The sequence below is a fragment of the Mesoplodon bidens genome, assembly GCF_964165515.1.
Source record: "Mesoplodon bidens genome assembly, chromosome: X".
NCBI classification, from domain to species: domain Eukaryota; kingdom Metazoa; phylum Chordata; class Mammalia; order Artiodactyla; family Ziphiidae; genus Mesoplodon; species Mesoplodon bidens.
In genome coordinates this window covers 97,989,395-98,017,208 of record NC_138163.1, presented here as the reverse complement: position 1 = coordinate 98,017,208, position 27,814 = coordinate 97,989,395, and the positions used below count along the sequence as shown (strand labels likewise).

The following is a 27,814-nucleotide window of genomic DNA, read 5'->3' as shown; positions in this document are numbered from 1 at the left end:
TATGCTTTTTAAAAAGTTTTATTTTTTGAAAAGGTAGTACATCCACATAGTACAATTTTCAAAAGTTCTGAAAGGATATACAGTTGTCTCCCTCCCAATTCCTTCCCTCCAGCCACCCACTTCCCCTTCCCTTTCCCAGAGGTAATAAGGGTTCCCAGCTTCTCGTATATCTTTCCAGAGATAGTTTATGCATATACACTCAATTATGTATTCACCATTTGTTCTCCTTTTTACTTACAAATGGTAGCATATTATCCTCAGTATCCTGCACCTTGCTTTTCTAATAATGTGTATTGGAGGTCATCCCACATCACTACACAAATGGTGTCCAAGTTCTCTTTATCCATTTTTTTTTTGTCTACCTAAAAGGTTGCTGTGCGAACATTCCATGATTTCAGGAGCCATGTGGAAAGCTTCCAATCTTTTGTTTTCACAAACAGTGCATCACTGAATACCTCTGTGTGTTCATCATTTTGTACATGCATGAATATATACATTCCTAGAAGTGGAATTGCTGGCTCAAAAGCCATGTACATTTATGGTTTTGATTGCCTTGGAATCATTCCTCATTGAATAAGAGTTTTTCCTGGACTTGTTTTTTGCTGGAAGATCATGTAAGGGAAGAAATGGGGCCACATTCTAGGCAGATCAGAGTTTTTCTAACTGGGATTACTTTTGCATTTGGTAGGTTTTTCAGACTTGACTTTCCAGAGTCAGTAAATAGGGGCAGCTGTTGGGTTCTTCACAAGAACACTCCCTTCTCTTTCCCCAGCCCCTGCCAACTGCTCCTCTCATGAGTATAGACTACTTTCTGCAAATATGGCTTGTCTGAGCAATTCCTTGTTGAGGCCCCTGCCTGTCTCTCCTGAGACTCCAAATGGGTCTAGGAAACGTCCCACCTGCCCATGCTCTCTGTTACCATTGTTATGTATCTATTTGGTCTTGCACTCAGCCTAAAACTCGGCTAAGAGTCCTTACCAGTGCTATCTCACATCTGCAGCCTTGACCACTCCTCTCTAGCCTTTGAAATCTCCCTGCACTGGTGCTTGATTTCCTCTGCCTCTGGCAGCCCTCTCATCAGGGTTAAAGTGATCTCCTAATTTTGTCAGATACAGAGATTACACGTCCACTTCTTTTTCTCCTAGTAGTTTTGGGCGAAGACTGAGATGGAAAGAAAAAAAAGCTGACTTTACTCCCCATATTTAAACCAGAAGTCAGAACATACTTTTAAAATGTTTACTTAAACTGACAAAACTTTCCTTCAGTGAAGATAACTGCATTGTTGACTCTCTAATGTGCAATGAGCTTAGACTTCCGGGTATGGCCTTTCCCATGGGCTTTCTTTCCTGTATGTGTTCTCTGATGTACAATAAGATTTGACTTTTGAGTAAAGGCTTTCCCACATTCTGTACACTTATAGGGTTTCTCTCCAGTATGAGTTCTCTGATGTACAGTGAATGTTGATTTTTCTCTGAAGGCTTTGCCACACTCAGTGCACGCATAGGGTTTCTCTCCTGTGTGTGTTCGCTGATGTATTATGAGCTGTGACTTCTGGCTGAAAGCTTTCCAACATACAGGACATTCATAGGGCTTCTCTCCTGTATGGATTCTCTGATGTATAATGAGCTTCGACTTTTCTCTGAAGGCTTTGCCACATTCATTACATTTATAGGGTTTTTCTTCTGTATGCGTTCTTTGATGTATAATGAGATATGATTTCTGGGAAAATGCTTTTTCACATTCATTGCATTCATAGGGCTTCTCTCCTGTATGACCTCTCTGGTGTAGCATGAGATAGGATTTCTGAGAGAATGCTTTCTCACATTCATTACATTCAAAGGGTTTCTCTCCTGAATGAGTCCTTTGATGTACACCAAGGTTTGACTTTTGGGTGAAGGTTTTCCCACACACATCACATTCATAGGGTTTCTCTCCTGTATGAGTTCGCTGATGCACAATGAGGGTTGACTTCTCGTTGAAAGACTTCCCACATTCCGTACATTTATGAGGTTTCTCTCCCGTATGAGTTCTTTGATGTATAATGAGAGTTGACTTATCACTGAAAGTCTTCTTACACTCATTACATTCATGGGGTTTCTTTCCTGTATGAGTACTATGATGTATAATTAGATCAAGCTTCTGTATGAAAGATTCCCCACATTTGGTGCATTCATAAGTTTTTTCTCCTGTGTGGGTTTTCTGATGGACAATGAGGTTTGACTTCTGAGTGAAGGCTTTTCCACATTCGTTACATTCATAAGGTTTCTCTCCCGTATGAGTCCTGTAATGTATAATGACAGTTGACTTTTCTCTGAAGGCTTTTCCACATTCTGGACACTCAAAGGGTCGCTCTCCTGTATGAGTTCTCAGGTGTATAATGAGCTGAGATTTTTGGCTAAAGGCTTTTCCACATTCTGTACATCCAAAGGGTTTCTCTCCTGTATGAGTCCTCCAATGTACAATGAGGTGTGACTTCTTGCTGAAGGTTTTCCTACATGCAGTACATTCAAAGGGTTTCTCTCCATTTTTAATTCTCTGATGTAGACTAAGACCTTTCTTTTGCCTGAGGGTCTTCCCACACTCTTTATATCCATAGGGTTTTACTCCAGGAGTTGTTTTCTCATACTCAGTATGGAAGAATAATTTTGCACATTCATTATCATGCTTCTTTCCTGCAGAGCTTCTACTAAATAAGTCTAAATTATCTACCATATTATATCCAAATGACTCATATTTATGGGGCCTTTGTATTGAAGCAACAAGGTTTGTACTCAGATGAAGTATGTTTCCAAATTCATTATAGTCAAGGCCACTCTTGGTGGTAACTGTTTTCCTGTCAGGGAATCCAACTTGCATCAGATATTTATCTTGGTCATCCTGATGCTGTCTCTCAAACTGTTCATCAACCTGGCAGGCTTCTTCTAGAAAGAAGTACAATAAACCACCTTTATACTTTATGGAATGGACCTTCTTTAGAAATGCCCTGCCATATGAAAGCTGATACTGATATCTCATTTTATGAGTTCCTGGAGAGAGAATCACAGCCGTCAAATCCTGTTCTTTTACTAAACTCCCACCTGCTAGCCTTTTTGTTAGCAAAAAAAATCTTACCCTAACATCTCAGTCTTTCTTACCTCTACTTTTACATCACTCTGGGGATATTATCACCCTTTATTTATCATATACTCTTAACTGTTCCTGACTTACAATATTTCCACCTAGACAGAAATACAACACTGTGACTTGTGGACTCAAATCTTACAACAATCCTGAAACCCACATTCTCAGTAAATGAGAGAAATATCTAGAATAATTAGCCTTACAAAAACAAAGAAACCTAAATATCTTTGCCCAATTTGATTCACCTTTGTATTCATCCAAGTTTGCATTCAGTTCTTCAACACCACCTTCTGCCTCTGTCTACACTAATTCCACTAAAAACTCCATCTATTATTAACTCCAAACCCTTCCTCATGTTCCGTCACTCACATAGCCCAGTCCTCCATATTTTGCTATATTCAGAATCTAGATAACTTGCAAGAAGCAGTTCAGTCTTTTCAAAAAAGCTTAATCTGATCTTCCTCAATAACTTTAACTTTCATTAACTTCTAAAGTAGTCAGTTATCTGTACCACTCATTTAGACAGTTAAAATTGCAAGGCCTTGTCTTAAATATACCATACTTCATCAATTATAAGATGCATATTATTCCACATTTTAAAACCTCTGAATCCAGATTCACCTTACAATCAATGACATGTTATAAATTGGTGGCAAATTTTATTTCTCAGTGGTGTGTCTTAAAACCAATGGTATCCTGGACAGTAAATACTTTTTGCACATAAACTGAATTTTTATTTTTTGTAGTTTAATTTTTCTTCTCACCTTTTCCTAAAATTTTATATGAAAAATTTCAAACATACAGAAAAGTTGAAAGAAGAGTACAATAACTACTCATATTACCACTTAGATTTAATAACAACATTTGAGAGTAATACTGAATTTTAAAAGGGATCATGCAGCTGTGGCTTCTCTTCCTATGACTTCCTTTCTTTCCATAGTAAAGCACTAGTTCTTAACTGAGAGTGAATATCATAATCATAAGAAAAGCTTTTACAAAATACATTTGATGGGACCCAAGCTCCACCAAGGATCTACTGAATCTGGACCTCCTTAGGTGGTTAAGAAGCAACATAGCACATGTGGCTAGGGTCATAAGTTCTCTAGGCCAGGATCAAATCCTGGATCAGACTTTTACATGTTCTGTGACCTTAGGCATATTAGCTAATCCATTTGCATCTTACTTTCACACCTGGAAAACAGGAATTATAACAGTGCCCACTGAAATGTAATGTTTATGTACAGCACTTCAAATGTTTACTAGAACAACAACTACCACTACTGCAATACAGCTACTACTATTATGATTAAGTCACTACATTACTATAAAAAGAAGTAAGGACTATCTCAGTATATTTAACATGTTTTTGAATTAACTGAAAAAAGAAGGTGTATAAAAATAAGCACAGTAGCCTACCATTTTTCTAAGGAGGAAACAAATATATAAGTATATATTTAAAATAATATAGGCTCATGCTATAAAAAACAATGGAAGGATAAATCTTTAAATTTTAATAAATGGTTACCTATGGGGGAAGGAAGAGAGAGAATAGGATGGAGAGGGAAAGAGGCTGGACTTCTTTGAATATACCTTGTTTTCTAGATTCGATTTTATTTTCTAGGTTTGATTTTGGAACCAAGTTAATATTTTGCAAATATTTTATATACTCATAAAGCAAAATTGAAAATAAAAGGATTCCCTAATAGTAATAAATATCCCCTCATCTGTATTTCCTAATAACCACGCTAAAAAGTCTTGATTCTCAATGGCACCAACATGATTACCTCAATTGATTCAACCCACTATACACATTCAGCAGTCTCAGAATAATATTTACAATATTACCATCAGATGTAAGATTAATAAATTAAAAACCTTTAAGTCCAGAATTTGATTTGGAAATATACATTTGAATACATGATATGTCTTTCTCTTAAAAATCTTTGTTTACATGGTTCCTAGATATGTCAATGAAAAGGCCTAGAAACAATTCCCTAACATCCAAATTGTGGTCACAAAACATTATTTACCACTAAAAAAACCCAAGGCTCCTTGGAGAAATGGCTGATTCCAAGGCAGAGAAAGGAACTGTATAATATGAGCCTGGAACATCTTGTAACAACAGAAAGCAAGGAAGCTACCAAAGACTAGGGACCCAACTTGAAGGGGTTTCCACTGGCCAGAGGTAGAGCAGTTTGATTTATAATAAGGATAAGGCAATGGATCAAAACATAAAAGTGTTTAAATCCATAAGTCCATAAATGATACTCCAAAAGACATACTAGGCTTTGAATGATGCTACAAAACCAACTCATTTTGAAAACTGACAAAGAAATGGAAAAATACATGTAACTCATATATAACCAAATACAGTTGACCCTTGAACAATGCAGGGGTTAGGGGCACTGACCCTCTGCACAGTTGAAAATCCAATTGTAACTTATAGTTGGCCCTCCATATAGGTAGTTTCTCCTCCTAGTCTGCGGTCCCACATCTGTGGATTTAACCAACTGCAGGTCATCTAGCACTGTACCATTACTATTGAAAAACGCATATAAGTGGACTTGCACAGTTCAAACCTGTGTTTTTCAAGGGTCAACTGTAATAGATGGAGGGCAATCCCTCTTTATTGAAGTATTCCAGCTAATCAACAAAGAAGGAAAGTTCTTTACAGAAAAATGCCAACTTACAAATGTAGAAGGAATGATAGAAAATGCACCATTTTCCCAACCATCTTAGTAATAATTGATTCAGGCAAGAATCATCAGTGAACATTAAAACCACCAGGTAAAAATTTTGGAGGAACAGGATATTCACACAGTTTGGCAGTTCCACAAAATGTTAACACAAACAGCTATCACATGGTCTAACAACTCCACTCCTATGTATGTTCTCAAAAGAAATGAAAATGTACATTTCAAAACTTCTACATGAGTGTTCATAGCAGCATTATCTATAATACCCCAAAAGTGGAAATAACCTAAATGTCCATCAACAGATGAATGGATAAACAAAATGTGGAATATCCATACAATGAAATATCATTCTGCCATAAAAAGGGATGACACATGCTACAATATGGACAAACCTTGAAAACATACCAAATGAAAGAAACCAGACATAAAATTCCACATTTTGTATGGTTCCATTTAGATGAAATGTCCAGAATAGGCAAAACTATAGAGATAGAAAATAGATTAGTGCTTGTCAGGGGATGAGGGTTGGGGAATGGAGAGTGACTGATAAGGGATAGGAGTTTCTTTGGAAGGTGATGATAATGTTCTAGAATAGATAGTGGTGATGGTTAGACAGTATATTCTGTGAATATACTAAACATCCTGAGTTTTTGAGTTTCACTTCAAAAGAGTGAATTTTATTGTATGTTAATTATATCTTAATAAAGCTATTGTTAAAGAGAGAATCAAGATGCTTTAGGAGAACAAATCTGACAGGAATGTCTAAACTGGATGGAATCAGGTAACCCAATCTGGAATTAGAGCATTAGGGCCTAGGCCTGTGACTCATGTGGGCCTGGCTTCAGATGAGCAGTGGGAGGTAAGAACGATAGAAGTGGCAGGGTGTGGGGCCAGGGGACTGTCATTTACAAGACAACTTTATACAGGGAAATGGAGCTGTGCAGAAACTTATCGGTGAGCACCAACTTAAGGAGAGTGGTCTGGTGGGTGTAGGATAGGGGAGGGGGTGTCTTAGGTGTTCATGTCCCTGTCCTCCAACAACCATTCCTGAGATATTCCTGAAAGTCCTTTCACAGGTCCTCACCCCTGACTGACAAGCTGGGACCTCCTGTCCCTATAGCCTGAGTCAATCCCACTTACCTGGAAAGCTCCAAATTGGGATTTTTCCTTCTGGTAGGCATGGCTCTTCTACCTCCAATTTGAGGATGAGATCTGGTTTGGTAACCTGCTGCCCTGCTAATGAGAAATGACAGCGATACCTCCTTGGTCTTCAGAGCCTCTGAGAAAAAGGAAGGTGGAGTTTGGGGCAGTACAAGCGATATATAACTTGACACAACGGTCGTCAAACCAATTCACCTGAGTTTTGAGTTCACAAACACCTTGTCAGGAAAGCAAAGGGGGAAAAGGAACTCTGATCCATGGAATATAACGACAAACTCTTCAATCAGTTCAGAGGCCTTGGAAGTTTCCAAACTTGAGAAAGGAAAGGCGTTCTATCGGACAGAATAATCATAAACAGCAAAATTACCTGAGGAAGCCATTCTTACCCACAGAGACCAGGTTGCTGTAGGTCTCCAGCATCACATCTCTGTACAGATTCCTCTGTGGAGGGTTCAGGTACTGCCACTCCTCCTGGGTGAAATCCACAGCCACATCCTCAAATGTCATGAGTCCCTATAATTGCACATTCTTTTATTCTAATATGCTTACCACTGGGTGATAAGGATGGAATGAATGTAGGGGAACTTCTGACTGGGTTCCTAGTTCATGATGATAACTTAATACAGGATGCCTATCAAGTTAGTGACTTACTTTGTGGGGAAAAAAATCACAAGTCATGGTAGAGAAACTATTACATTAAATAACAGAATATTTAAGACAATGTGGCATTAGCACAAGGCTAGACAGATAGACATATAGTCCAGTAGAACTAAAAAGATAATCCAAATATGTACAGCCACCTGAGTTATAATAAAGTTGAAACTGCAAAACAGTGGGGACAGGATGATATTTTCAAGTAAATGTAGATGGGTTACCAGAAATCTATATGGGGACAAAAATGACATTTAACCCCCTAACTCTCACTATATACAAAAATCTGCTACAGGTAATTTGTAAATCTAATGTGAAAGGTAACACAATGAAGTGTCTGGAAAATAATATAGGAAAATGTTTTCATAAGCTTGGGGTAGGGAAAACATTCAAATACAAGACATGAAAAGCACTACTCATAAAGGAAAAGACACACATGTTACAAGATTAAAAATACAGCAGTAAAGGCAAGCTATAGATGGGGAGATTATCGGCAGCTTTCATAAGTGATAAAGCGTTCTGATCTGGAACATATAAAATAACCCATACAAATCAAAAGAAACATACAAACAATGCAGAAAAATAGACAAGAGATGTGAACAGATACTTCACTAAAAAGAGAAAATAAACATATGGACATATGTTCTATGAACATAAGAAAATATACCCAACCCTGTTAGCACTCAGGTAAATGAAAATTTAAGCCACATTGAGACACCACTTGGCACCCACCAGAAACATTATATGACTAAAATGCCATAAGATGGGGCTTCCCTGGTGGCGCAGTGGTTGAGAGTCCGCCTGCCAATGCAGGGGACACGGGTTCATGCCCCGGTCCGGGAAGATCCCACATGCCGCAGAGCGGCTAGGCTCGTGAGCCATGGCCGCTGAGCCTGTGCGTCCAGAGCCTGTGCTCCACAACGGGAGAGGCCACAACAGTGAGAGGCCCGTGCACCGCAAAAATAAATAAATAAATAAATAAATAAAATGCCAAAAGATTGTGTTGAAATGGGAACTCGCACACGCTGTTAGTAGGAATGTTAAAAACTGGTGTAACTGCTTGGGAAAACAGTTTGGCATTATTTACTAAAGTTAATGATTTGCAAACACTATGACCCAGAAATTCTACTCTTAGGTGCACACTTTAGAGAAAATCATGCACATGTGCTCTAGAAAACAAGTACAAGAATGTTCACAGAAGCACTATTTCTAATACTAAGTTGTGGGAAAAATCCAAATGTCCCTCAACAATACAGTAGGTAAATTGTGGCACAATCTTTCAAAGGAATACTATGTGGTAACGAAAAGGAATGAACTACAGCTGCATATCCAACATAGATGAATGTCACAATTGTACTAATAAGCAAAAGAATCCAGCCACAAAGCAGCACATACTGCATAATTCTATTTATATACAGTAAGACAACAGGCAAGCCTAATCCATGATGTCAGAAGTTAGAAGATTGATTACCTTTGAGGCTGATATTGATTGAAAGAGGGCATGAAGGGGGATTTAGGTCGTGATTTATGTTATAATCTTCACCTTGACCTGGGGGTGGCTCCACAGTATGTTCACTTTGTAATAATTCATCAAGCTGTACACTTATAAACTGTACTTTATGTATGTTATAATTAAAGGTACTTTATATCTTTATACTTAAAATTATTTTTGACAAATGCAAAGGCACTTTGATGGAAAATGGGAGTTCCCATTTCAACAAATGGTGTTGGAAAAATTGGATATCCATATGCCAAAAAATAAAAAAAGAATTTCAATCCATACCTCCAACATATATAAAAATTAACTCAAAATGGGCTTCCCTGGTGGCGCAGTGGTGGAGAGTCCGCCCGCCGATGCAGGGGACACAGGTTCGTGCCCCAGTCCGGGAGGATCCCACGTGCCGCGGAGCGGCTGGGCCCGTGAGCCATGGCCACTGGGCCTGCGCGTCTGGAGCCTGTGCTCCGCAACGGGAGAGGCCGCAACAGTGAGAGGCCCGCGTAACGCAAAAAATAAATAAATAAATAAAAAAGGATCACAAACCTAGATGTAAAATCTAAACCGAAAATATAAGATAAAATCTTTTTAACCTTAGGTTTGCCAAGTATTTCTCTGATGTGACACCAAAATTCAAAAGACACTGTTAAAAGAATAAAAAGCCATGGAACGGGAGAAAATATTTACAAATCATATACCCGACAAAGAAGTTGTATTGAGAATACATAAGAACTATAACTCTCAAAACTGAAAAAAAAGGCAAAAGAGACATACTTTACCAAAGATGTATAAATGGGAAATAAGCACATACAAAAAGATGCTCAACATCATTAGCCATGAGGAAACTACAAATCAAAACCACAATGAGCTACCACTAAATACGTATTAGAATGGGAAAAGAAACTGACAATGCCAAGTGCTGGTGATGTGGAATAACTGGCAGTCTCATTTATCATAGATAGGGATGCAAATGGAACAGCCGCTTTGGAACAGTTTTCTAGTTTCTTATGAAGTTAAGCATATACTCCCATAGGACCTGCAATCCCACTCACAGGTATATTTACCCAAGTGGAAAGAAAACTTATGTAAACCCAAAAACCTGTACATGAACATTTATATAGCAGGTATATTTGTAATCACCAAAATATGGAAACAACCCAAATGTTTTTCAACCAGTGAGTGAAAAACCAACTGTAATCTATACAATGTAATACTACTCAACAATAAAACTGAAAGAACTAATGATACATGCAACAACATGGGTGAGCCTCAAATGTATTACCCTAAGTGAAAGAAGCCAGACTCAACAAGCTACATACTGTATTATTCCATTTATATAACATGGGAAAGGCAAAACTATAGAGACCAAAAATATATTAGTGATTACGAGGGGCCAGGGTGCGGCAAGGGGTTGACTACAAAGGGGAAATACAGTTGACCCTTGACAACACAGATTGACAATCTGACAACACAGATTTGAACTACATGGGTCCACTTATATGCAGATTTCTTTCAGTAAATATATTGGAAAATTTTTTGGAGATTTGCAACAATTTGAAGAAACTCACAGATGAATTGCATAGCCTAGAAATATTGAAAATATTAAGAAAAATTTAGGAATGTCATGAAAGCATAAAATACACGTAGATACTATTCTATCCTTACATAGGCATATGGTGATATTTATATAAAATTAATAATGTGTTAGTTTTCCTACTATTTTATAACTTTGCTTTCAAAGAATTTTATTACTGTACAGTATGCCCTTCTCTCTCATAATTGGAGAAACTGCTTATCAGCCTATCATCGCAGGTAAGTGGGCTTTTAAAAAATGTAACAATGTTTCCAATACTGTATTATGAATATGACTATAATACTGTATGCCATAAAATTATATAACAATTCATTCACTAGTGTATAGGCTAAGCTACCATGAAGCAATCATATCGACTACACTGTGCTACCATAAAGCAATCATATTGCTGCTTCTTCATTATCAATGTATGAATCATTATAACTGTAAATAAATATGAATTTCTTTTTCATATTATCTTTTCATTGTTGATGTCGTGTTAATAATCTGTATAACATCTATAGTATTTTGTATCATATAAGACAATATTAATGTAGGTACTGGCAGACGTGATTCATCTTGTAAACAGACGACACAAACTTAAGTATCGACAAATACAGTGCAGTGCTGAACATGTATTTTCTCTTCCTTATGATTTTCTTAATGACATTTCCTTATCTCTAGCTTACTTTATTGTAAGAATACAGTATTTAATACATATAACATACCAAATATGTGTTAATAGACAGTTTACGTTATTGGTAAAGCTTTTGGTCAACACTAGGCTATTAGCAGTTAAATTGTGACGGAGTCCAAAGTTATACGTAAATTTTCAACTGTGCAGGGAGCTGGAACCACTAACCCCCGAGTTGTCCCAGGGTCAACTGTATTGGGAGGTGATAGAACTGTTCTACATCTTCATTGTGGCAGTGTCAAAACTTGCAGAGTTTGCAAAAAGATGCAGAACTGTACACTGAAGGCCTATTTTACTGTATACAGATTATACCTTAATTTTTTATTAAAAAAATTGAGGATCCTCCAGGTAATTTAGAATAACTTCACCTGTTAAAGGTGAAGTAATTAAATCCAAATCTCTTCACATATCCTCCAAAAAACTGTACAGATCAATATGAAGAACGAATAAAACTACACATAGCCTATACCTTCAGTATAACTTATAATAGAAAATAGAGAGTACTATACACATTTCTAATTACCTATAATTGAAAAACAAATACCAAATTCCAGCTCAGCTGGCTTTCAAATTACTGCCACAAACCTTTCTGGAGTGTGAGAAGGGTATGAAGAAAACAGTCAAGAGACTAGAGAGGGGAGCAGAGAACCTAAGAATGAGCTGAAATCAAAGCTTAGAAAATCTACCATAAGTATAAAAGCACTGAAAAATGGGCTAGATCAATCACAGCACCAGCAATAAGAAAGGTATATGGGACCCAAGGTGGCAGTCACAAAAAAGCATCGCCTCCAAGGGAGCAGATGATAAAAAGGAATGAGGAAGAACCATGTGGAGATTGGGTTGTAAAGGGGAAAAGCTAGAGGGGGAAATTGAAGGTCATGTGAGACAAAAAATGACCTAAACAAACTAAAACAAGTCAGAACACACACAAGTGGCCCCTCCACAGTGCCAAAAGAAAGTCTCCATTAAGGGAACTGCAGTTTGCCTCACTAACAAAAGAGGGGGCTCTTGAGCCAAGAATCGTGCAAGTCACCACAACCTCCAACACTGTCCTTAAATAGATGAAAACAGTATGCATCCATTCAAAGCTTCTTTGAGAACAATAGAAAATGAGAAAATATTCACCCCACAATGGCATTAGCAAAATGACAGAGTAGGCAGCTCCCAGCCCTTAGCTTCTCTCCCACTACCACCCCAAAATAAAAATTAAAAAACAAGCAGAAAAATGTCAGAACCAACTTTGTCAAAACTCTGGAAAACAAAGGTTTGCAGTAACCACATGGAATCAAGGAAAAGGTAACTTAAAAGACATCAGGAGGGCTTCCCTGGTGGCGCAGTGGTTGAGAGTCCACCTGCTGATGTAGGGGACACAGGTTCGTGCCCCGGTCCGGGAGGATCCCACATGCCGCGGAGCGGCTGGGCACGTGAGCCATGGCCACTGAGGCTGCGCATCCGGAGCCTGTGCTCCGCAACGGGAGAGGCCACAGCAATGAGAGGCCCGCGTACCGCAAAAAAAAAAAAAAAAGACATCAGGAAAACACCATGGCATCTTTACTTGCCCCTCTCCTAAGGGACAGCAGTCTTGAAGCAGCAGCAGCCAATGTTCCCCATGTGGGACCCCCAACCCCTAATTCTAAAGGAAGCAGAGCAGACCTTATTCACAAATTAGTGTGTGTCTGTTCTAACCTGTCTGGGGCTACCAGAAAGACTGAGGCAAGGTGCTCCTCTCTGTTTCACCTAACTCTGAACTCAGGCCAGAAAGCAGTAGGCATTGCTCTTAAAGGCTGCAAGGCAAACTAACAACCCAGAGATGCCTGGGGCAAAAGATTACAGTCCAGACAGACAACAGACTGCCTAAGGCCTGAGAGGAAATACTGGGGGGGATTCTTTGGGAAATTAGGACATTCAAAAGCACCAAGGTACAGGGGAATGTAGAAAGCCACACATATGCCCAGGATAAGACTCATGCTCACGAGACCTTAGAAGACTCTAACTGCTCTAATTCTTCCTGAGCATAGAAAAATGAAAAGCTCCCAAATTTGTACAAGAACTGAGAATAAATTTGACACATAAACTCATTTAAGGTTGTACAAAATAGGAAAATGCAGACTAATCTCACTTATGAACAACAGTGCAAAAAATCCTAAATAAAATAGTTAACCCTTGAACAACACGGGGGTTAATCTACGTATAACTTATAGTCAGCTCTCCATATCAGTGGTTTTCCACATCTGTGGATTCACCAAACATGGACTGTGTAGTACTGCAGTATTTACTATTGAAAAACACCCACATATAAGTGGACCCGAACAGTTCAAACCCATGTTGTCCAAGGGTCAACTGTATAAGCAAAAAGAATAGATCCACATTAAGACAATAATACATCATGACCAATTAAAATTTATTCCAGGCATACAATGATAGTTCAATATTAGAAGATTAACATAAATCACCATTAAACAGACCTAAAGAGAAAACTTACATGATTAATATAATTAATATAAGAAATGCTGATACAAAAATATTGAAACAGAATTCAACACCCAATCCCAATTTAAAAAAAAAACAGTAAAGATTAGAATAAATGGTAATTTCCTTAAAATAACCAGATAGGAACAAAGGGAGGGAGGGAGGAAGGAAGGAAGGAAGGAAGGAAGTATGCTTTACATAGGGGCCTTGAATCACCATGAATAGCATAACGATGCAATTTTAGGTGGAGGCTGGTCACACCAGAAAGATCGACCACATGATTTAGGGTGGAGGCTTTGGGTCACTCCCAGAGGGGCTGGAGACAGACAGCAGCCACATGGACAATCATGCCTATAAAATGAAGCCCTAATTAAAAACTCTGGGGGCCTCCCTGGTGGCACAGTGGTTGGGAGTCCGCCTGCCGATGCAGGAGATATGGGTTCGTGCCCCAGTCTGGGAGGATCCCATGTGCCATGGAGCGGCTGGGCCCGTGAGCCGTGGCCGCTGGGCCTGCATGTCCGGAGCCTGTGCTCCGCGACAGGAGAGGCCGCAACGGTGAGAGGCCCGCATACCACACACAAAAAAAAAACTCTGGGGGACTTCCCTGGTCGTCCAATGGCTAAGACTCCACGCTCCAAATGCAGGGGACCCAGGTTCAATCCCTAGTCTGGGAACTAGATCCCACATGCCACAACTAAAGATCCTGCAGGCTGCAACTAAAAGATCCTGCATGCGGCAGTGAAGATCCCGAGTACCACAACTAAGACCCGGTGCAGCCAAAATAAATAAATAAGTAAATATTTACAAAAAAAAAAAAAACTCTGAACACCGAGGCTCACAAGAGCTTCCCTGGTTGACAGAACTCCATGTGTGCTATCACACATCAATGCCAACCACACAGAGTCATGCACCCTGACTCCATGGGGAGAGAAAAATGGAAGCTCCATGTTTGGCACTTTCTGGGGCTCTGCCCTATATACTTCTTCCCTTGGCAGGTTCCAATCTGTATCCTTTCCCTGTAAAAAGCCATAACCATGAGTATAACAGCTTTCAGTGAGTTCTGTGAGTCCCTCCAGTGAACTGTCAAACCTAAGGGTGACCTTGAGGACCCCCAAACTTGTAATTGGTGTCAGAAGTGAGGGTGGTCTCTTATTGGGACAGTTCCCTCTAACTTCAGAGTTGTCCAACTCTTCAGAGATAGAATGATAGAAAGTCACAAACATGTAGTTATCCCTAAGTTAATTTATAAATTTAATGTGATCCCAATTTAAAAAACAAGCTTTTTAATAGTACTAAACAAAGTAGTACTAAAGATCATATCAAAAAATAAATGTGGGCCTCCCTGGTGGTGCAGTGGTTGAGAGTCTGCCTGCCGATGCAGGGGACACGGGTTCGTGCCCCGGTCAGGGAAGATCCCATATGCCGCAGAGCGGCTGGGCCCATGAGCCATGGCCGCTGAGCCTGTGCATCCGGAGCCTGTGCTCCGCAACGGGAGAGGCCACAACAGTGAGAGGCCCGCGTACCGGAAAAAAAATAAATAAATAAAATAAATGTGCGGGCTACCCTGGTGGCGCAATGGTTGAGAGTCCGCCTGCTGATGCAGGGGACACGGGTTCGTGCCCCAGTCCGGGAGGATCCCACATGCCACAGAGCGGCTGGGCCCGTGAGCCATGGCCTCTGAGCCTGCGCATCCGGAGCCTGTGCTCCGCAACGGGAGAGGCCACAACAGTGAGAGGCCTGCGTACCGCAAATAAATAAATAAATAAATAAATAAATAAATAAATAAATCAATAAATACATGTGCAACAATAGCTAGAAAAAGTCTGGAAAAGAAAAACTGTGAGGAAGGGAGTAGCCCTACCAGATACCAGAACATACTCTGATACAGGCATTCTCTTAAAGCACAGGGTGAAAGACTCACTTTTTAATAAATGGTGCTGGGTCAACTGGAGAGCAATTTGGGAAAGGCTAAATTGGATCCATACCTCATTACATACACAAGTACAAACACCAAAGGGATCAGGGAGCTAAATGTAAAAAACGGAAACCAAACAAAGTACTAGAAGAAAGCATGGGTGAATGTCCATATAACCTGAATGGAGGGAAAGACTTTCTAACTATGAATAAAAATTCAGATGTAATAGAAGATTAATAAATACAACCACAAAAATATAAAAACATCTTGGCAAGTCCAAAGACATAAGTCCAAAGACAAATGACAAACCAGGCGGGGAAATCTGTTGCAACATATATCACAAATAAAGATTGCTGTAACATATATCACAGATAAAGATTAATATCCTTAATATATAAAGAACTCTTAAAAATCAAAGGGAAAAGAAGAACAAATATGTGATAGAAAATTAGACAAAAAACATAAGACAATTAACAAGAGATATAAAAATGGCTCTTATACATATTTTATTTATTTATTGGCTGCACTGCAAGCTTGCAGGATCTTAGTTCCCCAAATAGGAACTGAACCTGGGGCCATGGCAGTGAAAGCGCTGAGTCCTAACCACTGGATTGCCAGGGAACTCCCGTAAATGGCTCTTAAATATATGAAATTACATTCAACTTTACTCATAATAATAGTAATGCTAATTAAAACTATACAGAGATACCATTTCTTACCTAGCAGATTGGAAAAACTTAAAAGCCAGTCAATATACTCTGTTGGTACAGCCATAGAGAAACAGGTACTATCACACATTGTTGGTGGGAATGTTAAAAAGTACAACCCTTATGGAAGGGAAGTTAACAATATCTAATAAATTGTGTTTACCCTTTGACCCACCAATGCCACTTGTAGGAATTTACATAGAACATATACTTGCACAAAAAGGAAACAACATATGCACAATATATTTCATTTCAGCATTATTCTTAATTGCAAAATACTGAAACAACCAAAATTCACATGTACATAGGAGAATGGTTGAACAAACTGGTACATCCACTAATAGAATACTATACAGCTATAAAAATGAACGAGTCACATAAACAGAACAATCCAAAGTTCGTATGAAATCACAAAAGACCCTGAATAGACAAAGCAATCTTGAGAAAGGACAACAAAGCTGGTGGCATCACACACCCTAATTTCAAACTATATTATAAAGCTATAGTAATCAAAATAGTATGGTACTTGCATAAAAACAGAACATAGATCAAGGGAACAGAATAGAAGGCCCAGAAATAATCCCATGCATACGTGGTCAATTAATTTATGACAAAGGAGCCAAGACTATACAATGGGGAAAAGACAGCCTCTTCAATAAATTCTAAAATAAACTGTGTTGGGAAAACTGGACAGCCACATGCAAAAGAATGAAACTGGAACACTATCTTATACTACGTGCAAAAATTAACTCAAAATGGATTAAAGACTTGAACATAAGACCCCAAACCATAAAATTCCTAGAATAAAACATAGGTAGTAAGCTCCTTGACACTGGTCTCGGTAATGATTTTTTTGGATTTGACACCAAAAGCAAGGCAACAAAAGCAAAACTCAACAAATAGGACTACATAAGAAATAAAGAGCTTCAGTACAGCAAAGGAATCCATCAACAAAATGAAAAGGCAACCTATCAGATGGGAGAAAACATTTGCAAATCATATAACTGAAAAGGGGTTAATGTCCAAAATATATAAAGAACTCACACAACTCAGTGTCAAAAAAACAAACAACCCAATTAAAAAATAAGCAGAGGGGGCTTCCCTGGTGGCGCAGTGGTTGAGAGTCCTCCTGCCGATGCAGGGGACACGGGTTTGTGCCCCGGTTCGGGAAGATCCCACATGCCGCGGAGCAGCTGGGCCCGTGAGCCATGGCCGCTGAGCCTGCACATCCAGAGCCTGTGCTCTGCAACGGGAGAGGCCACAACAACAGTGAGAGGCCCGCATACCGCAAAAACAAACAAACAAACAAAAAGCAGAGGACCTGAATAGACATTTTTCCAAAGAATACATACAGATGGCCAACAGGCACATTAAAAGATGCACTAATCATCAGAGAAATTCAAATCAAAACTACAATGAGCTATCATCTCACACCTGTCAGAATGGCCATCATCAAAGAGACAAGCAATAGCACGTGTCAGCAAGGATGTGGAGAAAAGGGAATCCTTGTGCACTGTTAGTGAGAATGTAAATTGGTGCAGCCATTAGGGAAAACAGTATAGAGGTTCTTCAAAAAATTAAAAATAGGGCTTCCCTGATGGGGCAGTGGTTGAGAGTCCAACTGCCGATGCAGGGGACACGGGTTCGTGCCCCGGTCCGGGAAGATCCCACATGCCATGGAGCAGCTGGGCCCGTGAGCCATGGCCGCTGAGCCTGCGTGTCCGGAGCCTGTGCTCCGCAACGGGAGAGGCCACAACAGTGAGAGGCCCGCGTACCGCCAAAAAAAAACAAAAGAAAATGTGATACATACAAACACACACACACACACACACACACACACACACATAATGGAATATTATTCAGTCATAAAAAGAAGTAAATCTTTACATTTGTGACAACATGGATGGACCTTTAGAGCATTATGCTAAGTGAAGTAAGTCAGAGAAAGATAAACACCATATGATCTCAGTTATATGTGGAATCTAAACAAACAAACAAAAGAACCCTCATAAATACAAGAACAGATTGGTGGTTGCCAGAGCCAGGTGGTGGGGAGGGGGGGTAGACAAAATAGCTAAAGGGGGTCAAAAGGTACAAACTTCCAGTTATAAAATAAATAAGTCCTGGGGATGTAATGCACAGCATGGTGACTATAGTTAATAATACTGTATTGTATATATAAAAGTTGCTAACAGAATAAATCTTAAAAGTTCTCATCATAAGAAAAAAACGTGTAACTGTGATGATGGATGTTAACTAGACTTACTGTGGTGATCATTTTGCAATATACACAAATATCAAATCATTGTGTTGTACACCTGAAGCTAATATAATGTCATATGTCAATTATATCTCAATTAAAATAAAACGAATGAGGACAATATTTATAAACATACATGGAGCAATTTCTAGGTTATATTGTTAAGGGATAAAAGCAAAGTGCAAAAGACTCTATAAATAAAGTATACTACCTTTTTGAGTAATAAGGAAGGGGAAATTTTTAAAATATACCTTTATCTGTTTCTTTTAAAAAGAAACACTATAAACATAAATCAGAAGCTAACAAGATTGGTTATCTCCAAGGTAGAGTGAGAATGGGGTAGAAGGTACAGGGGAGAGGTGACAACTATGTGTATGTATTTTTGTATAGTTTTGTCTCTTCAAATCATATTAACATTTTACATATAAAGAATAAAATTAGGGCCTCCCTGGTGGCGCAGTGGTTGAGAGTCCGCCTGCCGATGCAGGGGATACGGGTTCGTGCCCCGGTCTGGGAGGATCCCATATGCCGCGGAGCGGCTGGGCCCGTGAGCCGTGGCCGCTGGGCCTGCGCGTCCGGAGCCTGTGCTCCGCAACGGGAGAGGCCACAACAGTGAGAGGCCCGCATACCACAAAAAGAAAAAAAAAAAAAAAAAAAAAAAAGAATAAAATTAAATCAACAAAAATGGAAAGAAAGAAAATCTAAAATGGAATACAAACAGAAAAAAATGAACCTAACTGTATACCAAATAAATAACATAAGCACACTAGATAGGAAAAGAAAAAAAACCAAAAGGAAAAATTAATTCAAGTAACTTCTAAACAGAGTACTTTGATTACATATCGTCAGTATAAAAGGCATGCAAACAAATCATGTACTGTACTCAATAGGTTGATTTTTCACAGATGTGGTGCAGGAATTCTGATTCTACTTTCTGTATATTGTAAGACTGAGCAAATGAGTCAATATATTGATGCTAGGATCCAGTGCTCTCACTGTTGGTGAAGGCAGATGCAAATATGGAATGAGAGAGGTCTAAGAAGATTCCTGGGATATTGTATGAATTCAAGGTATGTGTGTGTATATATACAGACACACACATACATACACAGACATATAAATAGAGACACACACACAGAGTTCACTGAAAGGGCCTAGAAGTAATGACGCCCAGAAGCAATGAGCACACCCAGCACCCAGATTTTGATTTCTATAAATAATTATTTACTAACAGGAAACAGTGCTCCTTGAAGAAGTGGCTGATTCTGGGCTTCCCTGGTGGCACAGTGGTTGAGAATCCACCTGCCGATGCAGGGGACACGGGTTCGTGCCCCGGTTCGGGAAGATCCCACATGCCGCGGAGCGGCTGGGCCCGTGAGCCATGGCCGCTGAGCCTGTGCGTCCGGAGCCTGTGCTCTGCAACGGGAGAGGCCACAACAGTGAGAGGCCTGCATACCGCAAAAAAAAAAAAAAAAAAAGAAATGGCTGATTCTAGGCCTGGGGTAGGGAAAGTAAAAGATGGAGCCTGGAACACCTTATTATGTCAAAACTAAGGAAGTGCTCAGAAAATTATCGGTATGTGACAAAAGGACACAAAAGCCAGCTTAAAGGGACTCCCACTGGATAACTCAGGGACAAGTGAGCAGCAAAATAAACAGTGACAGTAATGGATTATAATCCACTGAAAAAAATTAAAATCCATAAAAATTCTGTATTACTGATATAGATAAATAAATAAGAAGAGGAAGCCCCACCTGCTAACACCATCACTTACCTTGGGCATTAGGATACCAACATGTGAATTTTGGGGGCACACAAACATCTAGACCATAGCAAAGGTCAACAAACAAAAATCAATCATATTTCTATATAATGGCAACGAATACTCGCAACTGAAATTTTAAAACAAAACCATTTACAATGGCTTAAAAATGAAACATGCCATGTTGTTATGGAGTGAACTGTGTCCCCCCCTAAAATTCTTAAGTTGATGCCCAAACCCCCAATGTGACTGGATTTGGAGATGGGGCCTTTAAGAAGGTAATTAAGGTTAAATGAAGCCATAAGAGTGGGGCCTAATCCAAGAGGACTGGTGTCCTTCTAAAAATAGGAAGAAACACCAGAGCTCCCTCTCACTCTGCAGATGCACAAAGGAAAGACTGTGTGAGGACAGTGAGAAGGCAGCCGTCTACAAGGAAGAAAGTTCTCACCAGAAACCAACCCTGATCTGGGACTTCCAGCCTCCAGAACTGTGAGAAAATAAATTTCTATTGTTTAAGCTACTCAGTCTGTGGCGTTTTATGGCAGCCTGAGCAGACTAATACACAATGTATACGCTCTGTATGTTGAAAATTACAAAATGATGATGAAATCAATAAAAGATTGAAATAAATGGAGAGACATACTGTGTTCATGGACTGGAAGACACAACATGATAAAGATGTCAATTCTCCCCAAATTGATCTATAGGTTTAACTCAATTCCTATCAAAATCCTAGCAAGGGGGGGCTTCCCTGGTGGCGCAGTGGTTGGGAGTCTGCCTGCCGATGCAGGAGATGCGCGTTCGTGCCCCGGTCTGGGAAGATCCCACATGTCGCGGAGCGGCTGGGCCCGTGAGCCATGGCTATTGAGCCTGCGCGTCCAGAGCCTGTGCTCTGCAACGGGAGAGGCCACAAGTGAGAGGCCCGCGTACTGCAAAAAAAAAAAAAAAAAAAAAAAAAAAAAAAAATCCTAGCAAGGGGACTTCCCTGATGGCGCAGAAGTTAAGAATCCACCTGCACACGGGTTCAAGCCCTGGTCCAGGAAGATCCCACATGCCACGGAGCAACTAAGCCTGTGTGCCACAACTACTGAGCCCGTGTGTCACAACTACTGAAGCCCGCACACCCTAGAGCCCGTGCACCGCAGCTACTGAGCCCACGTGCTGCAACTACTGAAGCCTACACGCCTAGAGCCTGTGCTCTGCAACAAGAGAAGGCACCGCAATGAGAAGCCCACGCACCACAACAGAGTAGCCCCTGCTCACCACAACTAGAGAAAGCCCGTGCAATGGAGACCCAACGCAGCCAAACAAAATTAAATTATTCTAAAATTGATATATAATGACAAAGGCAAAGGAAAAAGAAGAGCCAAAAAATTTTGAAAAAGCAGAATAAAGTTGGAGAAGTCATACTACCTGATTTCAAGACTTACCATAAAGCTTCAGTAATGAAGACGGTGTGGTACTGGCAGAGGGTTAGATATACAGATCAATAGAACAGAAGAGAGTGGAGAAATAGACCCCACAAATATGGCCAACTGATTTTTGACAAACCATAAAATCAATTCAATGGAGAAAAGATGGTCCTTTCAACAAATGGGGTTAGAACAAATAGAAATCCATTTGCAAAATTATGAACCACGACCTAATCCTTACACCTTACATAAAAATTAATGCAAAATGGATCTTAGGTCTAAATGTAAACCTAAAACTGTAAAACTTATAGAATAGGAGAAAATCTTCATGACCTAGGGTGATATTGTGATTTATAATAAGAAATATATTTTTGGTCTTAGCTCCCAATTTCTGGCAGAAAGAGCTCCTGAAACCCTTGGATTTTCTTAAGTGAGGAAAGCAATAAAGGTGTCTTTTGTTATGTTAATGAGATGACTTTGGGACCCCCACTTAAGGAGGGGGAGCTGGCTGACAGGAGAACCAACCACGTGATTAGAAGGTTGGAACTTTTAGTCCCACCGCCCAACCTCGGGGAAGGGGAGAGGGGCCGGAAGTTGAATCAAAAGCCAATTGCCAAATAAATAAATAAATAACAACAACGCCAATGAGTTAATCAATCATGCCTATGTAATGAAGCCTCCATAAAAACCCAAAAGGACTGGGTTCAGAGAGCTTCTGAATTGGTAGACACATGGAGGTGCTAGGAGAGTGACACACCTGGAACTAGAGAGGGTATGGAAGCTCCACGCCTCTTCCCATATACTTTGCCCTTACACATCTCTTCCATCTGCATGATCATCTGTATCCTTTATCATATCCCTTAATAAACTGGGAAACGTGTTTCCCTGAGTTCTGTGAGACACTCTAGCAAATTAGTCGAACTCAAAGAGGGGGTCGTTGGAAGTTCCAATCAATAGCTGGTTGGTCAGAAGCACAGGTGATAAGCACTGGGCTTTTGACTGGCATCTTAAGTTGGGAGGTGGGGGCAGTCTTGTGGAACTGAACCCTTAACCTGTGGGATCTGACACAACCTCCAAGTAGATAGTGTCAGAATTAAGTTGTAGAACACCCAGCTGGTGTCACAGAGAATTGCTTGTTCTGGGGGGAAAGCTCTACACATTTGGTGACCAGAAGTATCAGAAGTGAAGCGTTGGGCTTCCCTGGTGGCGCAGTGGTTGAGAATCTGCCTGCCAATGGAGGGGACATGGGTTCAAACCCTGGTTTGGGAAGATCCCACATGCCGCAGAGCAACTAGGCCTGTGAGCCACAATTACTGAGCCTGCGCGTCTGGAGCCTGTGCTCCACAACAAGAGAGGCCGCAATAGTGAGAGGCCCGCGCACCGCGATGAAGAGTGGCCCTCACTTGCTGCAACTAGAGAAAGCCCTTGCACAGAAACAAAGACCCAACACAGCCAAAAATAAATAAATAAATTTAAAAACAAACAAAAAAAACTATAAAAGAAGATTCCTGTTCTTAAAAAAAAAAAAAAAAGAAGTGAAGCGTTCTGTGTGAGAATAAAGGAAGATTCACAGGAGTGACACAGTACGAAAGAACTGGGTTTTTCTCTACATAGGAGGTAGAAGACTAGAGTTTTTCCATTTCACCTAGTGTTAGGCAAAGAGTTCTTAGACCTGACACCAAATGCACAACCCATAAGGGAAATGGTTTATAAACTGGACATTTTCAAAGTTAAAAATTCTTGCTCTGTGAACGACACTATTAAATGAAAAGACAAGCTACACACTTGGAGAAAATATTTACAAACCATGGATCTGACACAGGACTTGTACACAGAATATATAAAGGACTCTCAAAACTCAGTAGTGATTGGGCTTCCCTGGTGGTGCAGAGGTTAAGAATCTGCCTGCCAATGCAGGGGACACGGGTTTGAGCCCTGGTCCGGGAAGATCCCACATGCCACAGAGCAACTAAGCCCGTGCGCCACAACTACTGAGCCTGCGCTCTACAGCCCTCGAGACACAACTACTGAGCCCATGTGCCACAACTACTGAAGCCCGTGCACCTAGGGCCTGTGCTCTGCAACAAGAGAACCACTGCAATGAGAAGCCCGCACACCGCAACGAAGAGTAGCCCCCTGCTCGCCACAACTAGAGAAAGCCCGCCCACGGCAACGAAGACCCAACACAGCCAAAAATAAATAAATAAATTAATTTTTTTAAAACTCAGTAATGATAAAACAAACAATCCAATTTAAAAATGGGCAGAAGACCTGATTGGACACTTAACCAAAGACGATATGTAAAAAGTAAATAAGCATATATAAAGATATTCAACATCATTGGTCATTAGGGCAATGCAAATTAAAGCCATTATGAGATAACACTACACACTAGAATGAGTAAAATTAAAAACAGTTGACCCTTGAACAACATGGGTTTGAGCTGCATGGGTCCACTTATACGTGGATTTTTTTCAATAAATGCATACTACAGTACTACATGATCTGCAAGTTAGTTGGAAACACACATACAGAGGGCTGACTGTAGGTGGATTTTCAACCACTGGGGGAGTCAGTGCCCCTAACCCCAGCATTATTCAAGTGTCAACTGTACTGACAATACAAAGTGCTGGCAAAAATGTGAAGCAATGGGAATTCTTAAACATTACTGGTGGAAATGAAAAATAATTCAACCATCCTAGAAAACAATTTGGCAGATTCCTGAAAAGTTAAGCCATACACTTACCACATGACCCAGCAATCCAATATTTACTCTAGAGAAATGAAAACATATGTTCACACAAAAACCTGTATATGAATGTTTAAAGTAGCTCTACTCACAACTGCCAAAAATTGAAAATAATTCAAATGTCTTTCAAAAGGAGAATGGATAAATAAGCTGTGGTATATCTACATCATGGAATGCCACTCAGCACTACATAGGAAAGAACTATGGACACACACAACTTAGCTGAATCTCCAGGGAATCATACTGAGTGAAAAAAAATCCAATCTCAAAAGGTTACAGACTATGTGATTTGATTTATATCACATTCTTGAAATGACAAAATTCTAGAAATGGAGAACAGATCAGTAATTGCTAGAAGTCTAGGCATAGGGTGAGGGGGGAAAGGGATGGATGTGGCTATAAAAGGGTAACATAAGGGATCCTTGTGGTGATGGAACTGTGTCTTAACCATATCAATGTGAATATCCTGGTTGTGACATTGTGCTATAATTTTGCAAGATGCTACCATTGATGCAAACTGGGTAAAGGATACATGAGATCTCTTTGTATTATTTTTACAACTGCATGTCAATCAATTGTTGCAAAAGAAAGTTTAATTTGAAAAAAGGAAAGTTATATACTGTATGATACCATTTATATGACACTCCTGAAGAGATAAAACTCTAGTGACACAGAACAGGTCTGTGGTTGCCTGAGGTTACAGGGAGGGGAGGATATGACTAAAAGGGGTTGCATGAGGCAGTATTTTGGCGGGATGAAAGTATTCTCTAGCCCATAGATTAGTTATAACAATCTACATAGGTGTTAACATTTATCGACCTGGACAACAAAATCAATTTTACAGTACACTAATTTGAAAAATAAAAAAATTTAAGTGAAAGAAAAAAGATGGTGGGCTGTGGATGCCTACAGGACTTTGTCTCTGGCCAAATGAGAATCAAAAGTCCAACTGAGAAAATTACTTCAGCAAAATCATTTGGAAGACAAACAAATTCCCTAAGATATTTCATTCCCAAATTACATGTAGATATTATGTCTCCAGCTCACTGAAGAATGCTATAAGGAATATCTGCAGGAAACCAGAGACTGCATTTATCTTTAGGCTGTGATTGAAGACAATTCCACCATCCACACGAAGATTCAGCAAAGAAATGCCTTGAAAGGCAATTGCAGGAAAACTTTACTTCCCTGAGGTCTTGATGTGTTCCCTCCTTGATGAGTAAAGTGAGCCAGATTACCTCTGGCTGCCAGAGGCTCAAAGAGAAATTTGCAACTCAACTAATACTGTACTGTGTAACTGCCAGTTGCCCTAAGTCATTTGTCTACATTCTAACCTGGCCTTGCTGTCTCATTTTCCCTGATTCTAATGCTTATTTATAAATAATTTTCTCTTTTATGTCTGAGATTCCTACATCGCTCATCACATTCATGGTAAAATAAAAGAAGGAACACACAATATCCTTACCTGGGCTTTGGCCATTTCCTGCTCTTCTTGGGAAAAGACAGAGATGTGTGAAGCCTGAGCTAAAAGAGTGGAGAAGTGGAGAGCATATGAGAGACCCCATCAGGCTTCCAGTGCCCAGAATTATCGGCCTAGAAATCCCCTCACATGAAGCTGCTCTGTGGAAGTTTGGGCGACCATGTGGTTTTAACAACCACTTGTGTATTCTTGAGTCTTTTCCTCATGTGAACATCTAACACAAAAGGTTTTCTTCTATATATACTTGTGTACTGACTCAGAAATTGTATTTCTAGGTATTTTCCTTAATGAAATAATATAGCATAATTTCTCTTTAAGTACCTTCATCTCAGCATTGACTTGAACAATGCCAAACTTAAATGATCCTCTATGACCCATGATATGGGATTAATAAGGAAATACAAGGGATTAAATTCTATGTAGCTACTGAAAATAATGTTGTATGGTACTGTACACTTATTATCTGTGTATTTTCTGTACATATATCTAAATTACAAGTTTTTTAAATGTTACAGAATAAATCTTTAAGCTGAATCGCAGTAACTTCTAAATGAAAAAAAAGGCAGGTTATCAAACTTCAGGAACCCATTTTAAAACCATACGTTAAATGTTTAAAAATGCATATCCCTTATACACACTAAAAAGTGTCTAAAGAATGAACATTTAAACAGAGGGGGCTGAAATTAGTTCTTTTTTATTTTCTTCTCTATTTTCTAATCAATCTATAATGCAAATGTGTTACTTATGTGTTAAATGCCAAAAGATCCCCACTGAACTTTAACACTATTATTCCCAGGCGTTTTAAGCCCGACCACCTACCCCACCCCCGCCAGACCCCACAACACCAGACCCTGCCCACGCCTCCCAAGCCCCAGGCTCTGCGCGAGGCCCCTAATCAGGTGAGTTCTCTCTGGTGCCTCTTCTTGCTTCTCCTCACCTCACTGGGGACGTCTTGCCCAGGAGCCAGAAGGAAGCCTTCGGGTGCAGATTCACTTCAGCTGGAGCATTCACACAAGGCCCCTACCTCGGGGCTTGGGCAAGGGGAGAGGAACAGAGGGAGAGGCGGGGGCGCCTAAGGAGGAGCTTGAGGGGTGCGTATGAACCCTTAGCGCAGGTCACTGTGCTGGAAAATGTGTAAAAGTCAACGTTTAATATGCCCCATTCAACCCCGACTAGCCCCATAACTTTGTCTACCATTAAGCCCACAAACCCTCATTCGCTGACCTCTCGGTCCACCCCACAACCTCCCACATCAGTGACCCCCAAAACCCGCTTCATTCGTCCCCCAGAACTCCCCATCACTCAGCCCATCACCCCTACTACTCGCCCCCTCAACCTCTCTCTCGACACAGATTTTGTGCTCGCTGCAGAGAAGACCGCTACGAGAACTGGCCCCGAGAAGCACTTCCGCTTTGGGACCAACTCCGGCTCCGCAGCCCAGAGGGCTGTAGAGGCCAGCTGTGCGCACGCTCAGTGGGGGCTTTGAGCCCGCGTACACCAATAGTCAACATGGGGACCCCTCCCGCCTGCCGGACGCGAATGCGACGGGGCTGCAGCGCATGCGCAGAGTGGAGATGGCCGCTACGGTGACGTCACTGCTCTGAAACGGTGGCCGCGCCCACTGCGTCTCTTCCCTTCGAGGGCGGCAGTGTAGAACAGGTGCTTACTTT

The 27,814-nt window shown here is 40.3% G+C and overlaps 1 protein-coding gene across 8 annotated transcripts; it reads right to left on the bottom strand.

Annotated features, from left to right (window-relative positions):
* ZNF182 (zinc finger protein 182) lies at nt 1-27,558 on the bottom strand. Of its 8 annotated transcripts, none has more exons than XM_081222923.1 (6): nt 27,481-27,558; nt 27,082-27,267; nt 26,130-26,188; nt 7,364-7,490; nt 6,957-7,052; nt 1-2,945 (listed from the first exon to the last, which is right to left on the bottom strand). In XM_081222923.1, the coding sequence occupies exons 3-6, from the start codon at nt 26,142-26,144 to the stop codon at nt 1,291-1,293; spliced, it is 1,893 nt and encodes a 630-aa protein (XP_081079049.1). In that variant the 5' UTR covers nt 26,145-26,188; nt 27,082-27,267; nt 27,481-27,558; the 3' UTR covers nt 1-1,290. The 8 variants fall into 8 exon arrangements, with proteins under 8 accessions (XP_081079049.1, XP_081079052.1, XP_081079053.1 ...); XM_081222926.1 differs by having other exon boundaries at nt 1-2,921; XM_081222927.1 differs by having other exon boundaries at nt 1-2,918.
* Nucleotides 27,559-27,814: the final 256 nt, after the last annotated feature.